This window comes from Ascaphus truei, chromosome 9, assembly GCF_040206685.1.
Source record: "Ascaphus truei isolate aAscTru1 chromosome 9, aAscTru1.hap1, whole genome shotgun sequence".
NCBI classification, from domain to species: domain Eukaryota; kingdom Metazoa; phylum Chordata; class Amphibia; order Anura; family Ascaphidae; genus Ascaphus; species Ascaphus truei.
In genome coordinates, this window is record NC_134491.1 from 65993547 (window position 1) to 66016209 (window position 22663).

The 22663-nt window shown below is 46.3% G+C and overlaps 1 protein-coding gene across 1 annotated transcript in view; it reads left to right on the plus strand.

Moving 5' to 3' along the window:
- Positions 1 to 991: 991 nt before the first annotated feature.
- MOV10 (Mov10 RNA helicase) overlaps positions 992 to 22663 on the plus strand; it is a 78101-nt gene continuing 56429 nt past the window's right edge. Inside the window, exons 1-6 of the mRNA XM_075615280.1 lie at positions 992 to 1083; positions 3971 to 4101; positions 4217 to 4455; positions 5354 to 5591; positions 13951 to 14016; positions 14281 to 14443. Coding sequence (XP_075471395.1) covers positions 1036 to 1083; positions 3971 to 4101; positions 4217 to 4455; positions 5354 to 5591; positions 13951 to 14016; positions 14281 to 14443 — 885 coding nt within the window. The 5' untranslated portion in view covers positions 992 to 1035. The remainder of the gene's footprint in view (positions 1084 to 3970; positions 4102 to 4216; positions 4456 to 5353; positions 5592 to 13950; positions 14017 to 14280; positions 14444 to 22663) is intronic.

Below are 22663 nucleotides of genomic sequence, written 5' to 3' on the forward strand. Positions count from 1 at the left end.
GTCCACAATTGCCGGTTTTATATCTACATCCTGTGAGTAGGCTGCACATACGAGCCAAGACACAATATACAGCGAACTCACAATTTACCTTACTGTCTACACTTATATTGTTTTTGTTTTATTTCCCTTATATGCTCCCCCTGGATTGCAAACGGAAATCTTCAATTTGGGGGACCAGAGAAATCAGTCTCTACCAGCTGGGTTTGAGCAGGGTTTTTTTAATTCAATTTGCTTTACTCACGTTATTGTCACTTTTTTATTTAAATATTTTGTATCACTGGATTATTACGTATATTCACTTTGTATTTTTAAGTGAACACTATTAGTGCTAGCGCCTTTTCTATCACTATCACACAGCACGTATCACTGGTCACGAGACATAATGGGGAGTGGATATCCTTTCTGCAAGTCATCCCTCGTCACATGATGAGCAGGGGAGTTACTCGAGTGCGCCCACACAGTTAACCCATTAAGGCTGTTAACTCCATATACTAACTTGTAGTCCCCAAAGGCGGGCTTCATTTCTTTAAAAATATATATTTCAAGTTTTTAGTTTTCTAGTAAATCTAGGCAGATCCACAAATAAATGAGATCCATTACTGGCTGTAAAAGATAGGCCTCTGGTGAGGACTCGAGCGTTCGTCCCAATAAAAGACCAGCCGTTGAGTACAGTCTCCATTATGGGGTAAATTAGGTATGTGAATGTATTAGATTAAATTATAATAATTACAGATAATCCTGATGTGTAGGTTGGGTAAATGAAAATCTCCCACAAAAGGTACTTTTCACATATGCGTCTTAGAGGGGATTTTTATTTTAAAACTCCCTGCTTGAAACAGCACCCATTTCGCCCCAACAAAAATCCCACTGCAAACAATTGACGTTTTTGCAACGTTTTGTTATGGAAAACCATTGCTTGTTTAATTGTCTATTCGCAATGTTCTTTGTACAGTATGTAAATAATATTCTGTGATTTTTCCCCCCGGGGATTTGGAAAAGAAACCCTGGTTTGCAGTTCTAATCTACGGCCTTCAGATGTCAGGAAAAGCTAAAGTGACTTCGGATATAGTTATTTTTCAGATGGTGTGTTTAATACCTTATCTTATCATATGTAACCCCCCTCAATGTGGTTACCAGATTGGTGCAAGGAGTTAATAGCAGAATAGTGTGTGTTGGGCCATGGAGTTACCATGTGTGTTGGGCCATGGTGTTACCATGGAGATACTGATGTCAGAAGGGATATAAAAGATAGGGGGAGAAGGGTATTGAAGTCAGGTTCCAGAGGACAAGAGGAGAGGAGCCTCGGGGAGATTAGATGAGGATGTTTAAAAAGTAATAGCACACATCAGGCCCCCCTGAATTATTATCTAGAGGGGGAAAGTGCCCCTCTATGTTAGGATCCCAGAAGAATGCTAATGGAGTCCAACATATCTACAAGATAGGAAAAAATGGTACGCCACAGAGGGCCCCAGGAAAGAGGGCTCCCGAGTGTTGGCGGATCAGCTCTAACGGCGGATCCATATTAATAATCCTCTTAGTCTGTATGGAAGTGGCTGTTCCCAAACAGGCCAAAGGTATTGTGGTCACTTGCAAAGAACCCACCAGGAGTTCCGTATCGGCCTAGTGTGACCAGAGAAATACAGATAATGATCCCGAAGCAACAAAGGGTCCCACACAAGTAGAGCAACTGAGTCAACGCACCTCTATTTGAGTGTTAAGAGTGGGCGCTAGTGGAAGCAACATATCTATGTACATCTGTTATATAACCAGTACAACGTTATCATGTACGTGTGACTGTCTCCCTTGCCTGGGGACACGAATAAAAGACTCTTGTACTACAAAAGTTCCTGGCGCCCATTATTTTCCATGCTTGCTATCTCAGTGTGACGGTGCTCGTCTCAAATCCGGAAGCGGACCTGCAGGGCTGAGGTAGGGATGTAAATAAACCGACAGAGTCCTGTAAGAGTATCCATAGTCGGTAAGTAGGCAAAGGGTCAGGGCTGGTGGCAGAGTTGCAAAGTCCAGGAGGCAGGCAAAAGGGCAGACAGAAAGCAGCGAGGTCGGGGTCATGGTCCGGGGTCAGTAACAGGGGAATCAGAATAGGCAAAAGGGTAAAGCGTGACTGCAAAGACCAACAAGAGCTGCAAACGTATGAACTTTGCTCGGCGACTCCCACCAGGAACTGCAGCCGTATATAGCAGTCTGCCAGTACACAAAATGGCCAGTTTGAGCAGAAAGGGCAGGCAGTCTGGAAAACCTGAACGGCAGCAAAACCCGGCACGGATCGAGCAGAATCCTTACACTCAGGCCCCCCATATTATTTCAGAACGATCTTCTGTATTAACCTGGTCTACTACAGGAAAACCAGGGGGTCCTTTGTGATGTCACAAGACCATTAGCATGTTTGGGAAATGCCCATTCCTTAGTCGACGACTGAGCCACTGATTGAGTCAGCTATGCTGAAACAGGGATATCCTTAAAACCTGACCTGTTGGTGGCCCTTGAAGACAGGAGTTGGCCACTTATGCTCTAAAGAATATATGTAATAAACAACATACTGTAGGAAGCTAAAAGTGACACACAAACGGGGTGCTCATTTGCATACCCAGAATCCATGTCTGCAGCTTAACCACTCTATGACATCATGTGATAATGGAGGTGAAGGAAGCAGGTTTGGGGACCTGTGACAGACATGCAGATACACTACTAGGGTTTTCATCTTTACTGTGGAACTTCAGTTAATTTGTTTTACTTTCTGCAAAGTACCTATCTCTCTTTTTCTTCTTTTTTTGATGTTGCTTTGAAACCTTTTAAAATGACGGTCATATCTATATATATAAAACTGAAATGTTTGTCTGTCAGGATGTTTGTCTGTGGGTTTGTGCTCGCTCTCATTGGCTGTCATTGGCTCTCAAGCTCTCCCATTGGCTGACTGCAGGGCGGGCCTTGGCTGCCATTGGCTCTCATTGCCTGACTATGGGGCGGGCCTTGGCTCTCATTGGCTCTCGTGGTCTCTGAGTGCAAGGCAGGGTTATGTCATTATATAGACAGTCATTCTCCACCAGGGTCCGTGGAGCAGTCCCAAGGGTTCCGCCTGGCCGACCGCACTCACTGCTGCCCCTGTCTTTCTCCCCCCCCCCCCCCCGCTCTCCCCCCTCTGCTCTCCTCCTCCCTCCACTCCTAGAAGCGCATGTGCAGTCCTCGCTGACTCAAGCCTCCTGCTGCCTGAGGTATGGGATGGCAGAGGGAGATGGCCTGTGAGCTACGGGGGGAGGAGGGGGGATGAGAGGCTGCTTCTGCTTGTGTGTGTGTGTGTGTGTGTGTGTGTGTGTGTCAGGGTGTGTGTGTGAGTGACAGTGTGTGTGTGTGTTTGTGAGACAGTGTGTGTGTCTGAGTGACAGTGTGTGTGTCTGAGTGACAGTGTGTGTGTGTCTGAGTGACAGTGTGTATGTGTCTGAGTGACAGTGTGTGTGTGTCTGAGTGACAGTGTGTATGTGTCTGAGTGACAGTGTGTGTGTGTCTGAGTGACAGTGTGTATGAGAGAGAGAGTGTGTGTGAGAGAGAGTGTGTGAGAGAGAGAGAGAGAGTGGGGGAACGGAGAAGTGAATGGGGGGAAATGGAGCTGTGAACGGGGGGGCGGAGTTGTGACCGGGGGGGGGGGGGACCGGAGCTGTGTAGGGAGGGGGGCCACATTCATGTGCAGGGGGGGACTGGATTGCTGTGAATGGGGGAGAAATAGAGAGGGGGCAGAGAGGAGAAGGGGGAGAGAGAGAGGTGAATGGGGAGAGAGAGAGAGAGAGGGAGGGGAGCGAAGAGAGACAGGGGGAGCGTAGAGAGAGGGGGAGCGGGAAAATTACATCCTGGGCAACACCGGGTATATTAGCTAGTCCTCCCATATAAGTAATATGATGAGGCCTGTGTGCTCAAATACTTCTTTTGTTGGGGAACACCTTTTAATGTTCTCTCACAGGTGGCGAAACAAAGAACTGCGTCACTTACAGATCAGCACCAGGCCATGCAGACGAACCAAGGGGAGGAATCAGCGTTTATTCAGCCTAATGACAATGGAAGAAATGTTACCAGACTGGAAGGCCTGAGAAGGTACATGTTGTGTACCCCATTGAAACTTTGATAAGTGCGTTCACAAAAACATTTTTTTTTTATGTTGACACATGAATATTACTAACTCATAAAATGCAATTCTTTCCTCTTGTAGGACTGAATTAATCAAAGAAAAATACGGGATCCGCATTGTTTCACAACACGACATTCAAAAAGGCCGAATCCGTTTCTGCTTGCCACTCAAGGAGCTGAAGGTTTTCCCCATTCGTGTTGAGAATACATCTGAGGAGTCAGTGACATTCGTTCAGTATGGGGTGCTTAGCAAGATGTGCGTCTTCTCCTTCCAAGATAACCGTAACGTGTCAGAGACTAACCACTTACTGCTCCATCCAGGTGAGAAGTGATAGCCTGTTGACAATAAGTAAAGTCAGGCTACACCCCAGTCCTACAGTATAATATGATTTTTTTAAACGTATGATGTGTTTAGTGTATGAAAAATGTATACATATAAATAAAATAATATAATGCTTAATTATAGGGCAATGGCCTCATGGTTTTCTTCTGTATGCTGCCATATTTAGGCCTCGTCCAGGGTTGAACCAGGCGCTGGCGCTCCAGCGCTGCGCCCTGCTCGGCCGGGCGATTCCTGGCCGGCTAAGTGCGCGTGCGACTGGGGGCGCGGCCACGACATCACGGAGCTGGTTCGCCCTCATTGGGCGAACCGCTCACGTGATGCGCTTGCGAGCTGCAAAATCAATTTTGCTTGCTCGGCAAGCGGCTGAGCGCCGAGCAGGCGCGCCCGCCCGTACACGCAGGGCACGTGCATTGTCGTAATGTGTCCAGCGTGAGCGCGCCCGCTCAGCACCTCCCTGGACGAGGCCTAAGTGTTTTGCATCTCTGCTGTCCAATTGTCATCTCTTGTGATGTCATTTATGGCTCTACCAGTGGCAGGGACCGTTTGGTAACAGGAGGAAGGAGGTATTTAAAAGAGCATGACTGTAATATCATATTTTCACTTCAGACTGTGAGGAGAGCGAAATGTGTTGTGAAATTACATTGACATCGGTGATACCTTAAATATCATCACCGAAATAGATACTAAACATTCTTAGCATCAATATGCTTTAAAAAGAAAAGTGACAAAATAATTAATATTTAATTAAATGACAGAAATGGTGTTACATGGGTGACAGCCAACATCAAAATATCTGACTGTTAGTCACTGGCATATCGTTTGTTTTAATAACAGGCAATTGAGGTCTCATCTGATTGAGTCAATATTTACTTTCAGGAGACGTTTACGAGATCAACGTTCTCTGCTCCACGGATTTCTATGGATTTTTCCCAGTTACGTTGGTGTTTGAGTTCCTGAACAATGCGTCCAGCCCGTTTTGTATCGGGAGGTTTTTATCAGCTGTGTCCAACAGCAAGTGTGCTGTTGACCTGGGCCCAACGTGCAATTATATTTCACACCATAGAAATCATCCCAAGCCAATGACAAATGAAGATGAGAGTATCCCATCTGAAAAGTAAGAGTCTGCTCGCTTCTCTTACATCTCCTGATCGATGCAGAAAAACCATGGGCCGTGAACACGTTTGAAAAAGTACTAATACTATCCATCAACTCCCTCTTCCTCTGGTATAAGATCACACCTTTCCTGCCTCAGAGAACTTCAGAGAAATATATTAAATCCCAAAGATGGCTGCATGGTAACTTCCAGCTGGCGGCCATGTTTACTCAGTGACCCCCTAGGATAGAAAGACATCAGGAGGCAAAAATTCCAAAACGAAATGGTTCTCCCAGTGTGTTAACTATCTGTTAACTGTGTTAAAGTGCACACATTTGCAAGCAGAGCAGTTTTCTGCTTTTTAAACATACCAAGATGGCTCAAAAAAATTACTTTCTACTAGAAATTAACACAAATGTTCTCTTTTCATGCTAATCACACACTGCCTTGTCAAAACTTGCTGCAGGTTTCCATTATCCATATCCATTTTTAAATCTTTTAAAAATCTTTAAAAAAAACATTAAAATTGTAGATAAGAAGTTTAACGCCTGAATGGTTTCACTCTATTGTAAATCCAATATATGTAAATACATGTACTAATATTATTAGGTCAGCACGCTTATGATATTCATTGCATGCAGAGATGGAACTAGGTACCTGGGTAAGTCCCACCAACTCTCCCCACTTCCCCCGCCCCCCATTCCTTCTCTCCCTCCCAAGTTTTCTCCTCTCTCTCCCCTTACCCCTTTCTCTCTTCCCCATTTCCCTCTCCCCCTCCTGTTGTCTCTCTTTCCTTTTCTCTGGCTCAGGCAAAAGTCCCCGTCCTCATCCCTACCCGTGGAGCACGGTAGGGCCTGCCGGCAGGGCTAGCCTTAGGGCAAGGCGCTTGTCTTGGGCCCCACGCCTTCAAGGGGTTTCACACTCCCTCCTTCTGTCAGCGCCTGGATCCAACTTCTGCTCAACAGGAGAGGAGAGAGCTGGAGGAGGGAGCTGATGAGTCCCCGGGCCGGTGTAGGACAGCTGCTCACCCCAAGATGCGTGGGTTTTGCGCATGTTGGGGGGTGTCTAGGAACGTCTTACATTCTCCGGAGCAGCAGCATCACCCCTCTTGCAGCATTGCGTTGTCATGGTCACCCGACTTTACATGATCACGCGTTGCCATGACAATGCAACGTCACATACCGCCGTGACGTAATGATATTGCAACACTGCCAGAGGAGGGGCCTCGCAGTCAGCATGCTGCCTTGGCCCTACAAGAGGTTAGGCCGACCCCGGGGCAGAGTCTGTCTTGGCAGCAGACATTGGAAGTTGTGACTGGCTTCCGGATTTGACTGCTGGGGCCCACCCCCACGCACTTTCACTGCTGCCATCCTCTGCCAGACTGCTACGCTACTCCGTCGCACACCTTGGCCACGTCACCTGTCACGGCTGGTCTGACCTGGGCCCCTTAAGAGGCTACACCTGTACAGCTGTCCCGCTCGCCCCCCCTAGTTCCCCTTATGAATGCCCGTCATACTAAATTTGCTTGGATCTAGACCACCCTTACGGAGGGCAACTTCCTTTTCCTTTCCTATCATCAAGGTTGTTAATTCACAAGCGGTCATGTGACTCGAATATCCTCTATACCCTGGGGCTGCAAGCTTTCTGGGGTTAAAGCAACTAAATGTTTCACTACAAATGGACAGGCTGCAAAATTAAATACCAGACAGATGTGATTTTGACTAGAGATGGGCAATTTTCTTTGCTGGATTCTGATCCGTCTCACATTGGCCGGTACCTTTGGGTGGCGGATTTCCGTGGGTCAGCAAATGCAAATCCGCAGTTTCTTGATTTTTTTTATTTTATTTTAGAGGGCATTCCGGAATGCGATTAACCCCAGTGGGGAGGGGGGGGGGGGCGGTAATATCTCTCTCTGCAGATGAATCCGTGTGTGGATTTTTTTTTGTAACAATTTTTTTATTGGGCACAATCAGATAATGCAGTACATACAAGGGTGTCATGATCCCATGACAGTGGTGCTTTTTACAATCTGTGAGTGACCATATAACCTTTTCCATTTTCTTGGGTAGGGGGTTATAAAGGGGAGGGAGAGAGGGGGGGGGAGGAAGAAGACATACAGGGGTTTAGGGGGGGGAGGAGGGACCCAGGGGAGGGAGGGGGAGTCATCCAGGGGACTCTGTGACATCCTCTCCTCCCCCGGGATCCGGGGGGGGTTAAAAGGGGGGGGAGGGGGGGTGGCGCGCTCCTGCCTCCGCGACTCGGTTCGGTTGTGTTTATTTTGCAAACCAGGGGTCCCAGATATTTAGGAACTGGGGTATTTTCTTTTGGAGCATGGCGGTCAGTTTCTCCATAGTCATAACTTCATTAATTCTCCTAGTGACAGTCGTTCTAGAGGGGGCTTTAGTCTGCTTCCATGCGGCTGCTATGGAGCACCTGGCCGCCGTGAATATGGCTGTTACTAGTCTGGACATTGGTGAGGGGAGATCTTCGATTGGTTTGTTCAGCACCAGGGTCAATGGGTCCAAGGGTAGGGATAGTACCGTGACTTCGTGTATGAGCCTCTGGATCATGGTCCAGAATCTCTGTATCTCCGGACATGACCACCAAATGTGGGCCATGTCCCCCTTTTGACCACATCCACGCCAGCACAGGTCAACCGCGCGGGGGTAAATCTGGCTCAGCCTAGCGGGAGTCAGGTACCACTGAAATAGGATTTTATATATGTTTTCTTTTATTGTTGTGCAAATTGACGTTTTTGGGGCCTGCTCCCAGATCTCCTCCCAGTCCTCCGAGTCTATTGACAGGCCTAGTTCCTCAGACCATCTTTGCATATATCGATGGTTAGGTGGTGTGGAAGGTGACTCTAATCCTTTGTATATTTGAGAGATCAGGCCTTTTTGGTAAGTTTTTTTGGCACACAGAATTTCGAATCTGGTTAGTTTGGGGAATTTAGAGGTTGGAAAGAGGGATAAAAGGAAGTGTCGGACTTGCAAGTATTTAAACAGGTGGAAGCCCTGGATCTCGAATTTGTCCCTAATCGCTTGAAAAGTAGCGATCTCATCTTTCTGCAGCAGATCGGCCACCATCCTAATATTATGACTCTGAAATTGGTCGAATTGACTTGGGGAACACCCTGGTGGGAATTTGGGGTTCCCGAAGATGGGGGTGAGCTGTGAGGGGGATGCTACCAGACCATACTTCCCTTTGCATTTAAGCCATACTTCCCACGTGCATCTCATTGCTCCCAGGGCAAACCTTGGTGGTTTGGCCCCGCTGCTGCCAGTGGATCACATTGCCACCTGGAAGGAGAGGGGGCGGGCGTAGTGAGACTATCTCTAGCCATGAAGCTAAGGCCGGGTCGCAATTCCAAACTACAGCCTGCTTCAGCTGTGCTGCGAGATAATATTTTGCTAGGTCGGGGACCCCCACACCTCCTCTCTCTCTACACGAGAGCATCACTGATCGAGGGACTCTGGGCCTTTTATCATTCCAAATGAATTGGAGGATTAGAGACTGCATGTTTTTAAGCGATGTTTGTGGGACCGGGATTGGGAGGGTTTGGAAATTATACAACAGTCTTGGGAGAACGTTCATTTTTACTGTGTCATTCTCCCAAACCATGAGATTTGGTGTTTTTTCCAGATTTCTAGGTCTTTTTTAATCTGGTTAAATAATGGGGGGTAGTTGTATTGATATAGAGTATTATAGGAATTAGAGATTTTGACACCTCGGTATTTAATATAGGAGGAACTCCAGCGGTATTTATAGTTGGCTTGAATGAGTTTCCAGTCCTGGGGGGGGAGAGATAAATTTAGGGCCTCAGATTTGTCCATATTTACTTTGTAGTCAGATATTTGGCCGAATTGTGTCAGGTGCCGTTGGAGGTTGGGAAGGGACGTGTGGGGGGCAGCGAGAGTCAAAATTACATCATCTGCAAACAGTGAAATTTTGTGTTCTCTATCTCCAATTTGAATACCTTTTATATTGGGTTCTTCTCTGATCGTAGCTGCTAGGGGCTCTATAGTTAGGGCAAATAGAAGGGGAGAGAGTGGGCAGCCTTGTCTGGTCCCGTTTCTAATCTTTATTGGGTCTGAGAAACCACCTGCCACTTTGACATATGCTGTTGGGTTGTGATAAAGAGCTCTCACCCCTTCCAGGAACGGGCCTGAGAATCCAAACCTCAGCATGGTCTGGTCTAGGAAGGACCACTTGATCCTGTCGAACGCCTTTTCAGCGTCGAGGCTCAGATCATTGCCCTGGTCCCAGAGAGATGCACATGGTCGATTATATCCACTATTTTGCGGGTGTTGTCGGAGGCCTGTCTTCCGGACACAAATCCTACTTGATCTACATGTATCAGTCTAGGGAGAATTGGGTTTAGCCTGTTTGCCAGGATCTTGCTGTAGATTTTGAGATCGGAATTTAGCAGGGAGATAGGCCTATAATTCCCACAGAGGAGTGGGTCTCTGCCCTCTTTGTGAATGATCGCTAAGTATGCTGCTGTAATGGAAGAGGGTATCGGCTCTCCTTGTAGGAAGGAATTATACATTTCGAGAAGGTAGGGGGATAGGATTGGTATAAACATCTTATAATAAATATTAGAAAAGCCGTCTGGGCCCGGTGTTGTTGCTGTCTTAAGGGATTTTATAGCTTGAGAAAGTTCCTCTTGGGTTATAGATTTATTCAAGCTCTCTATTTCTTCGGAGGTAAGGGTGGGGAGGCTGCAGTGCTCTAGGTATTGGGTTATTTTATTGATATTAACTGGGTCCTGGTCTGGGGGATGGAGATTGTACAGGTCTGAATAAAATTTCGCAAACTCCTGTGATATCTCCTTCTCTAGATATGTGACCTGTCCTTTATCTGTCTGAATTTTAGCTATCTGGGCTTTTGCTCTGGCGCCTCGTAGCTTCGAGGCCAGGAGCTTGTCGGCTTTGTTGCCTTTGTCAAAGTATTTTTATTTTGACCATCGGAGGGCTTTTTCGACTTCCTCCAGCTGTGTGTGTTTGAGGGCAGCTCTGGCTAGGGTTAGTTGCTTTAGCGTCTTTTTAGACGCCAAGATTTTATGTTGGGATTCTAGCTGGGAGATCTTTTCTGTGAGCTCTTTTTGGAGTTTAAGTTTTTGCTTTTTTTTGTATGAGGCCATGGAGATTAAGTCTCCTCTGTTAGTAGCTTTATGAGCCTCCCAGAGCATAGCTGGGGTTGAGGCGGAGCCTTTATTAAACTTAAAGAATGCTATCAGTTTTTGGCGTATTGATGTCTCAGTGTCGGGGCAGTTAAGCAAGGAGTCATTTAGCTTCCATTTATATTGGTAGTTTTTGACAAAGGATAGAGTTAAGAAGAGGTCAATCGGTGCATGATCGGACAAGGTAATTGGTCCGATGTTGGACTGGGAGGAAGCCTGGAAGATGTTACTGGTGCCCAGAAAATAATCGATCCTCGAATAGGACTGATGAGGGGTGGAGAAAAAAGTATAGTCCCTCTGGCCCTGGTGCTGAGCCCTCCATATATCGGTCAGTGAATAGTTCTCCATGATATCACGGAATTTCTTAGCTTTTTTTTGGGCCTGGGCGCTGCTCGGGGAGGGAGTGTGGTCTGGGCTTATTTGGCCGGGGCCGGATTTGTCATTTATATATGAGGCTACCATATTAAAATCTCCTACAATGATCAGAGAGGATAGGGATTGTTGGTCTAGGGATTCTAGTAGATTGGTTAGAAAGAGAATTTGATTATCGTTGGGGGCATACACATTAACAATTGTGATCGGGGATCCTGCTAAGGTGCCCTGGAGTGTCAGCGAGCGTCCTTCGGGGTCCGGGTGTGATTTTGTCAGAACAAATGGGACTCCAGTCCTGATGAGGATACACTACCGACACGTTTAATTCGAGCACGGCTAGCACCGCAAGCCGGGGGATGCCCCGGCGTGCTAGCCACACTCCCTCAGCGTGCCGCGCATCACCGATGTGCGGTCACGCGTCATCGGGTGCCTGCGCCCCCTGCACGCGCGTCCAGGGCTCCTCGAGGGAGCCCTGGTGTCCCGCGATGTGGGGGACGGCGGCAGGGGGTTCCGGGGGACCCGGCGGGAGGGAGAGCGCCCCGATCGGAGGGCGCTCTTCCGCTGCTTCGGCGCGCGCCCGGCACCCTCCGGCGCGCGCCAGGTTACTGCTGCGGCCGAGAACGGGCAAATGCTCGAATAAACTCGGCCGCAGCAGTAGCTACTCCTCTTTTTTTGCTAGGGGAGGAGGCGTAGTATGCCTGGGGGAATACACTTTTAAATGTGTTAGGGGGCGTCTGGGTGTTAAAGTGGGTTTCTTGCATTAGGACTATATCGCCTTTAGATCTTTTAAGATCTGTAAGGACTAGTTTCCTCTTTTTTGCTGAGTTGAGGCCTTTGACGGTAATTGAAATTAGTTTGATGGAGGCCATTATTTTTCTTATGGTGTTTTCAGGGCACTAGGCCCTGTGGCTCCTATTCTTCCCATGTCAGGAGCTCGGAACCGGGGGGTGGCGCTCAGGCCTGGGCCCTCGGTATAGGGGGTCGCGGAGGGGGGGCCCACGCTGTGAACGGGACTAGGAGGGGAGGGGAACACAAAAGGGAGGAAAAAACTGGGTGGGCCTTGGGGAGGCCTAAGGAAAATAGCCTTTGACACTTGCGTGAAAAAGGTAGTGGGGCGAGATGCCCCTGAATGGACTTCCGGGAACATGGGCCTGTCGCGGAGCATGGTGTTAGACCCTAGACTCTCCTTACTATGGGGGGAGGGAACCACTATTAACAGGTGTGTGGCGGGAGTAGTTTCTCTATTTCTGAGGTACTAAGGGGCTTGCACTTGACTAGACTAGTCCTTTTGCAGTTAGAGAGAGAGATGCCTCTTTGATCTCCTTTCTCTAGGGCTCTTTGTGGACATAGTCGGGTTGGGTTTGGGTGTTTACTTTGCTCAGTAGATTACTGATTATAGAGAGGGATGGGGGGGAGTAGGGAGGGTAGAGGATCAGGGGATGGAGGGGTGGGAGGGGGGGGGAGAGGGGGCGTACACGGGTTAATACACATTTATAGTACATTTTCAACATTGCAGTACTATTTTTAACAACCTGGTAATAATGAAAGAGAGAGGGAGCACCTTTATAGGATATTTCCTATCAGGTTTTACATGTTGTCATTTTTTGTTTCTGGTGCCTTGGTTCATATGTGGGGGGGGGATGTGGTGGGGGGGGGAAAGGGTGGGGGTGGGGGGGGATTTGCTGGTTTCGCCTTATGTCATACTTTTATCTGGATCTATTTCTTTTACGGTGTGGAACCTGTAAGGCATTTCTTGAGCTCTTTTCCCCAACATGGGGGGGCTGTGTAGGGGTATCTTGTCAGATGCAGCGGTATACATATGCATAGGGGGGGGGAAGTTGGGAGGGGGGAGTGGGGGGGGCAGAAGGGTAGGCAGGGGGGGGGGGGAAGGGGGTTATAGGAATTGGTGAGCAGTAGGCTTAATTATGGGTATATTACCGAGTGGGTAAAAGCGGCTGAACTCTTATCTCTTGAGAGGGGAGGGAAGAGAGAAGGGGGCGGGGGCTCTGGGATCACCACCGTGTGTGGATTTTTAACAATCACAGATTTGGATTGATCCAAATTGATATTTTAGTGCCCACTCCGTAGATGGATTTTGGTTGATCTAAGGAACCCGGGAGATTCCGGGAAACGGATTGGGACTGGTTCGCCTATCTCTACTTTTGACTTGCTTATAGTCTCAACTCACGACCCTAGTATCTTCAAAACCCCAGTTAGTTTGGGTTTAGCAGTGATGCTGCTCAGAATAAAAGATACAGCACTCAACAGTGGCCAAAGTACAATTTGGTATTGTAATATTTTATAACAAGCGACTTGCTGAAATAAGTGATCAAATGTGTAGGAAAGTACATTTTATTAATTTATCTTCCATAAAATAAATCTAATTTTCAAGCATATACTGTAGATTCAAGACTATGGCTGCATCCATAGCGGTTCCTTCGACGCGAGCAACGTCGCTTCCGTCGTATACAAACCAATGGAGGCCAATGCGCATGTGAGCGGTGAGGTAACAGATGCGTGGCGAGACATACTTGTTTGTCTTTTCCGCGCGACGGCCGGGTTACGTGAGCTGTTCGCCAAATGAGGGCAAACCAGCTCCGTGACGTCATGGGAACGCCTTTTAACCCCCCCATCGTGCGATTCTACAGGCCACGGATCGCTTGTAGTACAGGCGCACGTGACTTCAGGCGCTCCGTTCATGCTCGCTTGTACTATGCACAAGGCATAACATCCTAACCGTTATGCTACATCATTTAGCGTCATATATTTGAGTTGCAATAGTACAGTTCAATTGTTGTTGATTTAAACAAATTTAAATCTTTCCAGCTCCATGAAATCTGAGTTAGAATTGTTCTCCAGTAAAGAAGACAACACACGGATCCCAATGGATAAGTACGTTAAATGTTATGTTATGTGTTACTCTTTGACCTAACCCCTTTTAGTGCTGGAGGAGCTGGCAAAAAAGCTTGTAATGCACCATCTGCATTCACTCTTTTCTTTTTATACCTATAGCCCATTTCAATACGGCCTAATGTTGAGCATTATTTAGCCCCTTCCAAAGGACGTATGTAGAGGGAGAGCATAAGGGGCCAGTACGGAACTGGTTTTCCAACATGTGGATATCATTGACTTTCTCTCTTCTTCCATCTGCATCAGGACCCTGCTCTCCAACTCTCTGGATTTCAGCAACTATGACAAGAAGTTCCATCTTCTGCTAGACCAGGAGGAGAAGCAGATGGAGATAGACATCAGCAGATACCATAAAAAAAAACAGAAAATGAAAAGGGATCCACTGGACAAAATGCTTGTAGTTCTTGAAGTAAGTTCAAAACAGTTCAGGTTTATTATGAATAATTAAAAATGATGATGGCTCACCAGTCCACTACATATTTTTCCATTTAGTAACTTGAAAAATGTTGACCTATCATAGGTTTATAATTAGGCTGCTTTGTAATATGAACGAAGTGCATTTTTGGGGAGGAGCAGTTTAAAGTTCTAGCTACAAAGGTCCTGGGTAAGTGTGGTTTTGTTGTAAATTGTGATACTTTGTATTGAGCACCATGAGAATTTTTCATAGATGAAATGAGGGTACACAAATACGGAGCTTTCCAAATCTCATGTCTCATTGTTCTGACTCATGCACACTGTGACTAGTGAGTAGAGCCAGACAGCTCAACTCAATCCTACTCCATACAAAGGGAGGCCTCTAGTATTCTGAAATATTTATTGGGGGAACAACACAGAAATAAAGAGGGTGAAAAATACCCAGAATATACACACTAGAGCAGTGGTCTCCAAACTTTTCAATACGAGGGACACATCGTATATTCTACACATTTTCGCGGGCCAAAGAAAAAAAATCAGTTTTATAAATGAATGAACACGTTTTTGCATCTTTTTGCGGGTAATCAGCATGTCATGATTCAGAACAATAGAGAAATGTGACAATTACAAAGAAGGATGCCATGCTTACACTGGGAAATTATATATAATGAACAAAATATTAGAATTAATTTTATTATTTATATATATTTCAAGTTGCTGTGGACTGGATAAAATCTTGTGGCCCGCGGGCCGTAGTTTGGAGACCCCTGCACTAGAGGATGGGAACATGTGAAATAGATAGGGAGAGATAAAAAACAAAGGCTTCTCAGTGAAACAGTGGGAGAACCTTGCTGCAGGGAGGCACACTCTGAAAGGACAGGACATGACACAATCAGAGGGGAATAGGGGATAGGACTCCACCAAATGGCAAGGGGAGGAGGAGCAGCACAGAGTGAAGAAAAGGAGGGGGGGGGGGTTTATATATATATGGAACATATAAAAAACAATATATGACGATAAGTCCATAGTCATATCAATAACATGGTACCGACCAGTATCGCTGGAACTCTAAAGTCTTGATTTCCTGGAGCTCAGGTGAGACACCAGAGGGATGTCTCTGTAATTGTCCTGATCAAGCTTTTGGCTTCAACAATTGCTGAGACTGCAACCATGAACGTTGTCAAGGCTCATGGGAGAGTCGAGTTGCACCAGCCTCTTGGATCATGAAGTCTTATTCGTCGGACGATTCCAATCGTGTACTCCCAGCACAATTGGGGATTGGTAAGGCTACCACCTATTCTCACAAGTTTGTCCTTGTTGATTGTAGGATTCAACTTCCAGAGGGAACTCCCTTATATCCGTTTTCCCGCTGATGCAGCTGATCTCCTCTGCATACGTTTCTTCCTGGACACAACTGGGCACAATCTTCCTTGCCTCTGTTATTTCACTAACTGTGCTTACTCTCTTGCAGAGATGCCATCCACGACAGCTGTCTACTTTACCACCAAGTGTTTGGAAATAAATGGTTAAATGCTTGAGACGTGCAAACACTCGCTGGAGCATTGTCCATTTTAAGAAACGATAGGATCTGAGCATATTCTTAGATGTCGCGCTTGTGAGCACAGACTTGAAGGCGGATTTCTGTGTATACTTTGGGATTTAGTAGCTCAAATTTGTCTGGTGGAGCCAATGGCATCTTATCAGGTTGTGTCAGAGACTTTGGTTTTGTCTGTAATGACATGCTCTGCAGGTGAGATGCAGACACTGACCCAGTAGCAGTGTCTGCAGGGTTCTGGTCTGTAGGCATGTAGTGCCACTGATCTGGTTGTGTAGATTTCCTGATTTCTTCTACTCTGTTTAGGAGATGTCTACTGGGTGAATGGAATGGAGGCGGAGCCACCCAACTGTTTGATTTGTCTTTAAAGAGTTCTATGTCAATCACCCTCAGGAAATATTTTTCTTCCTTTGACGGAGGTGGTTCATCATCTTTTGTTATCTGGACTCCCGTACATCCTAGGCCATTGCCACACTTCCTGATATAAAGATGTCTTTGTCGGTTTCAGCGATATGACTTTGTTTCTCTTTGCTGCCAAGCCGTTCTTTCGCTTGGATATGGCTAGAACATGGCATGAAGAGGGATGCATGTTCATATTCCGTTATGTTTGTTCTTCGGGTATCAACATAGTCTGATTTGAGCCCTTTGTCAATGCATACGTTGCCCAAAATGACCCATCCCAGGTCGTCTTTGGGCATACGGGGCGTTATGGGTTCCATTGCGCTGTTCGAGGATTTTGTAGACCCTCAGGATGTCTCTGCCGAGCAAAATGTGGGCGTCTTGTACTACCGGCGGGTTGCGATTGGCAATTCCCCTATGGCAGGGGTACGCAAACTGGGGGGCGCGCATCAGTTGCAAAGCCCTGCGGTCTTCGCCAAGGCATTTAAATGCAGCTTCACTTAACTTGTCTTCGGCAATGCCGCGTCCTATGACGTGACGCATCGCCATGGCAATGCGCATCAAATTACATTACGGGGTGACGTGACGTCAAGACTCACAGCATCATTTGACGACGGTTCCTAGGAAAGGGGGGCGCGAGCGCTGGGGCTCGCAGGCAGGGGGCGCAGCACAGAAACTTTGCGCACCCATGCTCAAAGGCAGGGGTGCGTAAACATTTCTTGATGCGTCCCCTGCCGGCTCTCCTCTGTTCCCACGACCCCCCACCCCCTTACCTCAGTTCAGCTTCAAATGACGTTGTGGGGTCTTCTGATGTCATGTCACGTGACCCACGGCGTCATTTGACATCATGTTCCCATGGCAAAGCGGCATCAAATGACATAGGGACGCATCCTGAGCCTGCTGACTCTTGGTATGTAGAGGTTGCAGATGCCCTGCACAGTCCCCCAGCATTTAAATTAAATACCTTGGGGAAAAGCGCAAGACCTCTGCAACCGCCTGTGCCCCCCTCCCCCCCCCCAAAAAAAGTGCGCGCCCCCAGGTTGCGCACCCTGCTTTAAAGTTTGGTTGATGACGTGTCACGTCTTTTATGGGGTTTACTGCCATCTGATTATATTCTATAAGTTTGGGGAGCGGCATCTTTATTCCACCGTCTATGGAATACATGACGTAGCCGTTTGCTCTCCATTTTGTTTCCATCCGTCCTGCACATGTTCTGAGTGTGTAGTAGTGGGAGACGTTTTCTCGTATGTTGAATACGTCAAACAACTCTGACTTGACTAATGATCGGTTACATTGATCATCGATGACAGCGTACATTCTCGTAGCCCTCTAAGGTTGTCCCTTGGGGGGACTGCGACAAGACATATGTTGGAGCAGGATCTCCCACCATTCCCTTCTCCACAAACCTCGGTGCACTTGGATGTGACAGATTGTGATGATGTTTTCTCTTCTCCCTCCTCCCCGCCATACTTTGTCATGGGGGTGGGAACGTTGAATTGGTCAGGTATAAATGTCTCTCTATGTAAAGCTGCTACATCACATCACTATCGCACTCTGCGCATTTGATATCTTCTTTACAGTCGCTGAACAAGTGACTTGTGGAAGTGCAGCATTTGAAGCAAACTCCAAGTTCCTTGAGTAGGTTCCTGCGTTCCTCAATGACCTTCATTCGGAACCCAACACACTTGTTAAGTGGGTGTGGTTTCTTGTACATTCCCTGTTGGATCCCCTATTTTCCCATTTGTAGCGATAGGATGGTTAGGACGTGTATATGTTGTAGGAGACACACCTGTCCTTTGGACCGAGAAAGGTGTTTTAGTGTTTTAGTGTTACCATATCTTGTCACTGGTCCTTCATTCTTTAAGTTGCTTGCACTAGGTGCGGTTGATGTACTTAGTGCGAAGCTAGGATCGTTCCTTGTCCTTGCTGATACACGAATAAAGTTTTAAAAAAATGAAAAGGGAGGGAAGGCAACTTGCTTCTTCATTTTGTATCTTGAACCATGTGAGATCCATTTTTCTTGAAGGCTATGTGGCAGTTTCTCCAGGATGGGTCTTACCAGGGCTGCAGACAGATTTCCTGTGGCTCAGGACTAGAGTTACGTGTGCCCCCCCCCGTGTCGGTGGTTTTGTGAGCCCCTCCCCCATTTCACACCTCACGAGCCCCCCCTATTTCCCCCCCCCCTTTTTTCCATGTATTTCTCACCCCTCCGACTCACTCCCTCTTCCTCACTCACCCCCTCTCACTCCCCCCCCCCCAACTTGCATGTTTTTCTCTCCCCTGCGTCTCACTCTTACTCCTTTTCCTCACTCGCTCCTTCCCTCACCCCCTCTCTCACTCGCCCCCACCTTCCGTCAACTACCCCAATCTCACTCAATCACCCCTCCCCTCACACAATCCACCCACAAAATACATACCAAAAAAAACCCACCTCCCTAAATACATATATAAAAAAAAACAAATACACATAACCCCCAAATAAATATTAAAAATACACTACTCACCCCCCCAATACATATTTAAATACACCACACTCCCATACATATGAAAAAATACACCACCCTCATCCCCAATACTATAAAAAATACACCACCACCCCCAATACATATTAAAAATACACCACACCCCATTCATATTAAAAAATACACCACCCTCATTCCCAATACATATAAAAAATACACCACCACCCTCCAATACATATAAAAAAATGCACCCCACCCCCAATACCTATTACAAATACACTCCCACCCCCAATACAAATTCAAAATACACCACCACCCCTCCAATACATATTAAAAAATGCACCCCACCCCCAATACCTATTACAAATACACCCCCACCCCCAATACAAATTCAAAATACACCACCGACACCCCATTACTTATTAAAAATACACCACCCTCCAATACATATTAAAAATACACCCACCCCCCAATACATATAAAAATACACCCACCCCCAATACAAATAAAAATATATCCACCCACCCTCAATACCTATAAAAAATACACCCCCAATACATATAAAAACACACCCACCCTCCCAATACATATAAAAATACACCCACCCCACCAATACATATACAAATACACCCACCCCACCAATACATATAAAAACACACCCCCCATACATATACTGTAACAATACACCCACCCCTAATACATATAAAAATACACCCACTGTCACAGTAGACCAAGCTTATTAACCTCTTAATTACCAGGATCATTGATTGAGAAAAGCAGACAGATACAAATAAATTGTATTTATTCACATAATGACCATACACAACTACTGTATGTTACACAAATTACATGAAAAAGACACACTTACTTTGGAAACTGGGATAACAAAACTAATCTTTAGTTGCAAACACACAGCAAAATAATCCCGGACACTTTTCATTCCCGTAGCCTCTTGCTGTTGGAATCTGGTCACTTATCCTCTGAGAAATGTAAACGATTTACTCAGAGCTGGAACTTCTCAAATGGGACTGAATCTCAGGTGAATCACACAAGATGGAACCGATGAATCTCTTTACATGATAGAACTGATGGAACTCAGATGGACCTAACTGTCTGACTTACTGCACCAACTTTTAAAAACTCCAAATATCCTATCTCCATAATTTACAGCCAATCTCTGGCGTGGGAACCAAACCCCCCACCTATGGGCATGCTACGCCAGTACTTCAGGTAGCCTGGCAGAAGCTTCAATGTATACTGCGAACATGTGCCAACTTTGCATTTCAGCCGCTTAGCATATCTAGCCAAGCCTATTTCCCTGGAGACATAATGCCTCCCTGTCGTAAATCAGTGGTGAGATTGGCAGTCTTACCCCAGAGTAAAACTCCGACCCCAAAGGACGTTTAAAAATGGCTTTTCATATATAAATGTACTCATAACTTCAGTTCTGTAATACTACCTGATACGTGAGACATATTAATACATTCCGGCATGCATGCCGGTCCCAATGATATTAATATAACCGGGTCATCCTAAAATTAAGGGAAATATTAATATATGTCTCTTAGGACCTGCTAGACATCACGTGTCTGTAACCATAACTTGGTCCCACCGATACACCCATGTAATTTGTATCATATTCCACAGAGCACGTCTCATGATATTCTCATATTTAATAAGGTCACTCAGGTTGATCTCTTCTGTAGCCACGCCACTGGCCATATCCACATAGCATCCTGCTTCCTTAATGAATGCCCATCAGTCTACCTCACTCCTGCCTGTGAACAAAAGGTTTAACACCTCTAGAACAAATGTCCCTTTGAAGAGAGGTCACAGCCTTTCCTGCTAGCACAACAGATCGCACCTCTGGGACAAATGTCTCTTTTATCTATACGCCATTATCCCCCCACTGGGTTTTTGGCAGACTAAAGATCCTGTCTAATTTAATACTTAAAGGTTAACCATATCTTAAAACACTGTTGCTTAAAACTATACTGGTTTCAATAACCTATACTTTTCTACAATTCTGTATTAACATGCACTAAGTCTGTTGGGGTGAGAGAGAGAGTGAAAACCTTAACTGTTGCTACACTTTGAAACCTAACTTACCCAGTTTTATTCTAACATGAATTAAACATTTTCCTTACCCCCCAATAAACTCTCCGCTTTATCACCTAGCTGGCGTAATTCCCTAAACCCCTTAACTAGGGTCAGTACACCTGGGCATGTATGTGGGTACCTCTGCTATACTGGGGAGCCCCTGCTATACTAAGGACTTTCTGTATAACTGCAGATATATTTTAACCCCTTCATACCCATTTACCTTGTGCAGATATCTTTAATGTCGCAAAATCAGTATACAGTTGCAGTAATAAATTTTTGACATCTGGGTCCCAGAGCTGACACTCTAAGACCTTAGCACACGGGTCAGGGTTAACAAAGTGGGCTTGACCATTATTATAAGCCTTGTTAACCCCTTCCCTGCCACACCCACCACCACCAATATATATAAAAATATACCCACCCCCCAATACATTTAAAAATACACCCACCCCCCAATACATATAAAAATACAGCCACCCCCCCAATACATATAAAAATACACCCACCCCCCAATACATATAAAAATACACCCACTCCCACAAAACAATGAAACAAACTAAATACAGGGACTTATTATTGTGAGATGCATTTTATTTCCCCACATATTTTGTCGTATGTTAATGCTTATACAGTATATACCTATTGGTGTGTACAGTACAGTATATGTTTATGGGGGTGTAATATTCATGAATGTGTTGCGGCTCTCAGAATATTTTGGAGAAATAATTTTTGTATAAAATGGCTCTTCTTCCTTGAGAGGTTGCAGACCCCTGCTATAGAGTATACATTATGTGTAATGGTGCTTGCTAGGGAAACCTTGCAGTCGCCTCTTCCTTGCGGTGGTTGTGCAGTGGCTGCGGGTCGGTGTGAGGAGCTGCGTTTCTTGGTGCGAGTGTACCTGGATTGCAAGCCTGTTTAGTGCATTCGTATGTGTGCGAGTGTGTGGATCACTGTGGTAGCTTTAGCCATCCCAGGTAGCATATGCCTTTAGAAAAACAGCATTTAGCTCACATGTATTCTCCATGGCTTCGGCATCAGGTAGAGATGGTGAACTGGTGTGGCTTATTACATAGTCTCTGGTATGTTGGGCTGGATCTTCTGAAGTTATTCGATTGTACCGTTGCTCCCCGCCATCTTGTCTTGCGGCTGCTTCTAAGACCTCGGCTTGGGCTTCGGCGGTGGCTGCATCCTTTTCCTCACATAAGGCCTCTAAGTTCACTTCTGAATCGGCCTTCCTATGCGTGGAAGCAGCAGCATCAGCAGCGGCGGAAGCGTTGGCGGCCGCAGTTGCTGTACAAGCAGCCTTCTGCTCCTCCTCTTTGACGTGTGCTGTCTCTAATTTTATGGCTACCTCTTTCCGACTCTATGCAGCCCTTGCACTTGCGGCCTCTGCGGTAGTTCGCGCCCGTGTAGCACCTGCGCTTGTGCTAGACGTTAGATCGCGCTGAATTTGCTGACCTTGTTGTATGCCTGAGTGAAAACAAAGGTCAATCGGCTGAAACGCGTCAAAGTATCTGCTAGCTCTACACTCGTTACAATAAAGTTTTTTCAAGTCACCTGACCAGCCTTCAATCTGTCAGCACGGCGGTGCATCGCGTCCTTCCCCTCTACGAGGTGTTTTCACTCAACAGTTACTCCTGGTCGCACGCCGGGTTGCTGGAGCAGCTGGATCTTCCCTCACCGCTGGTCATAGACC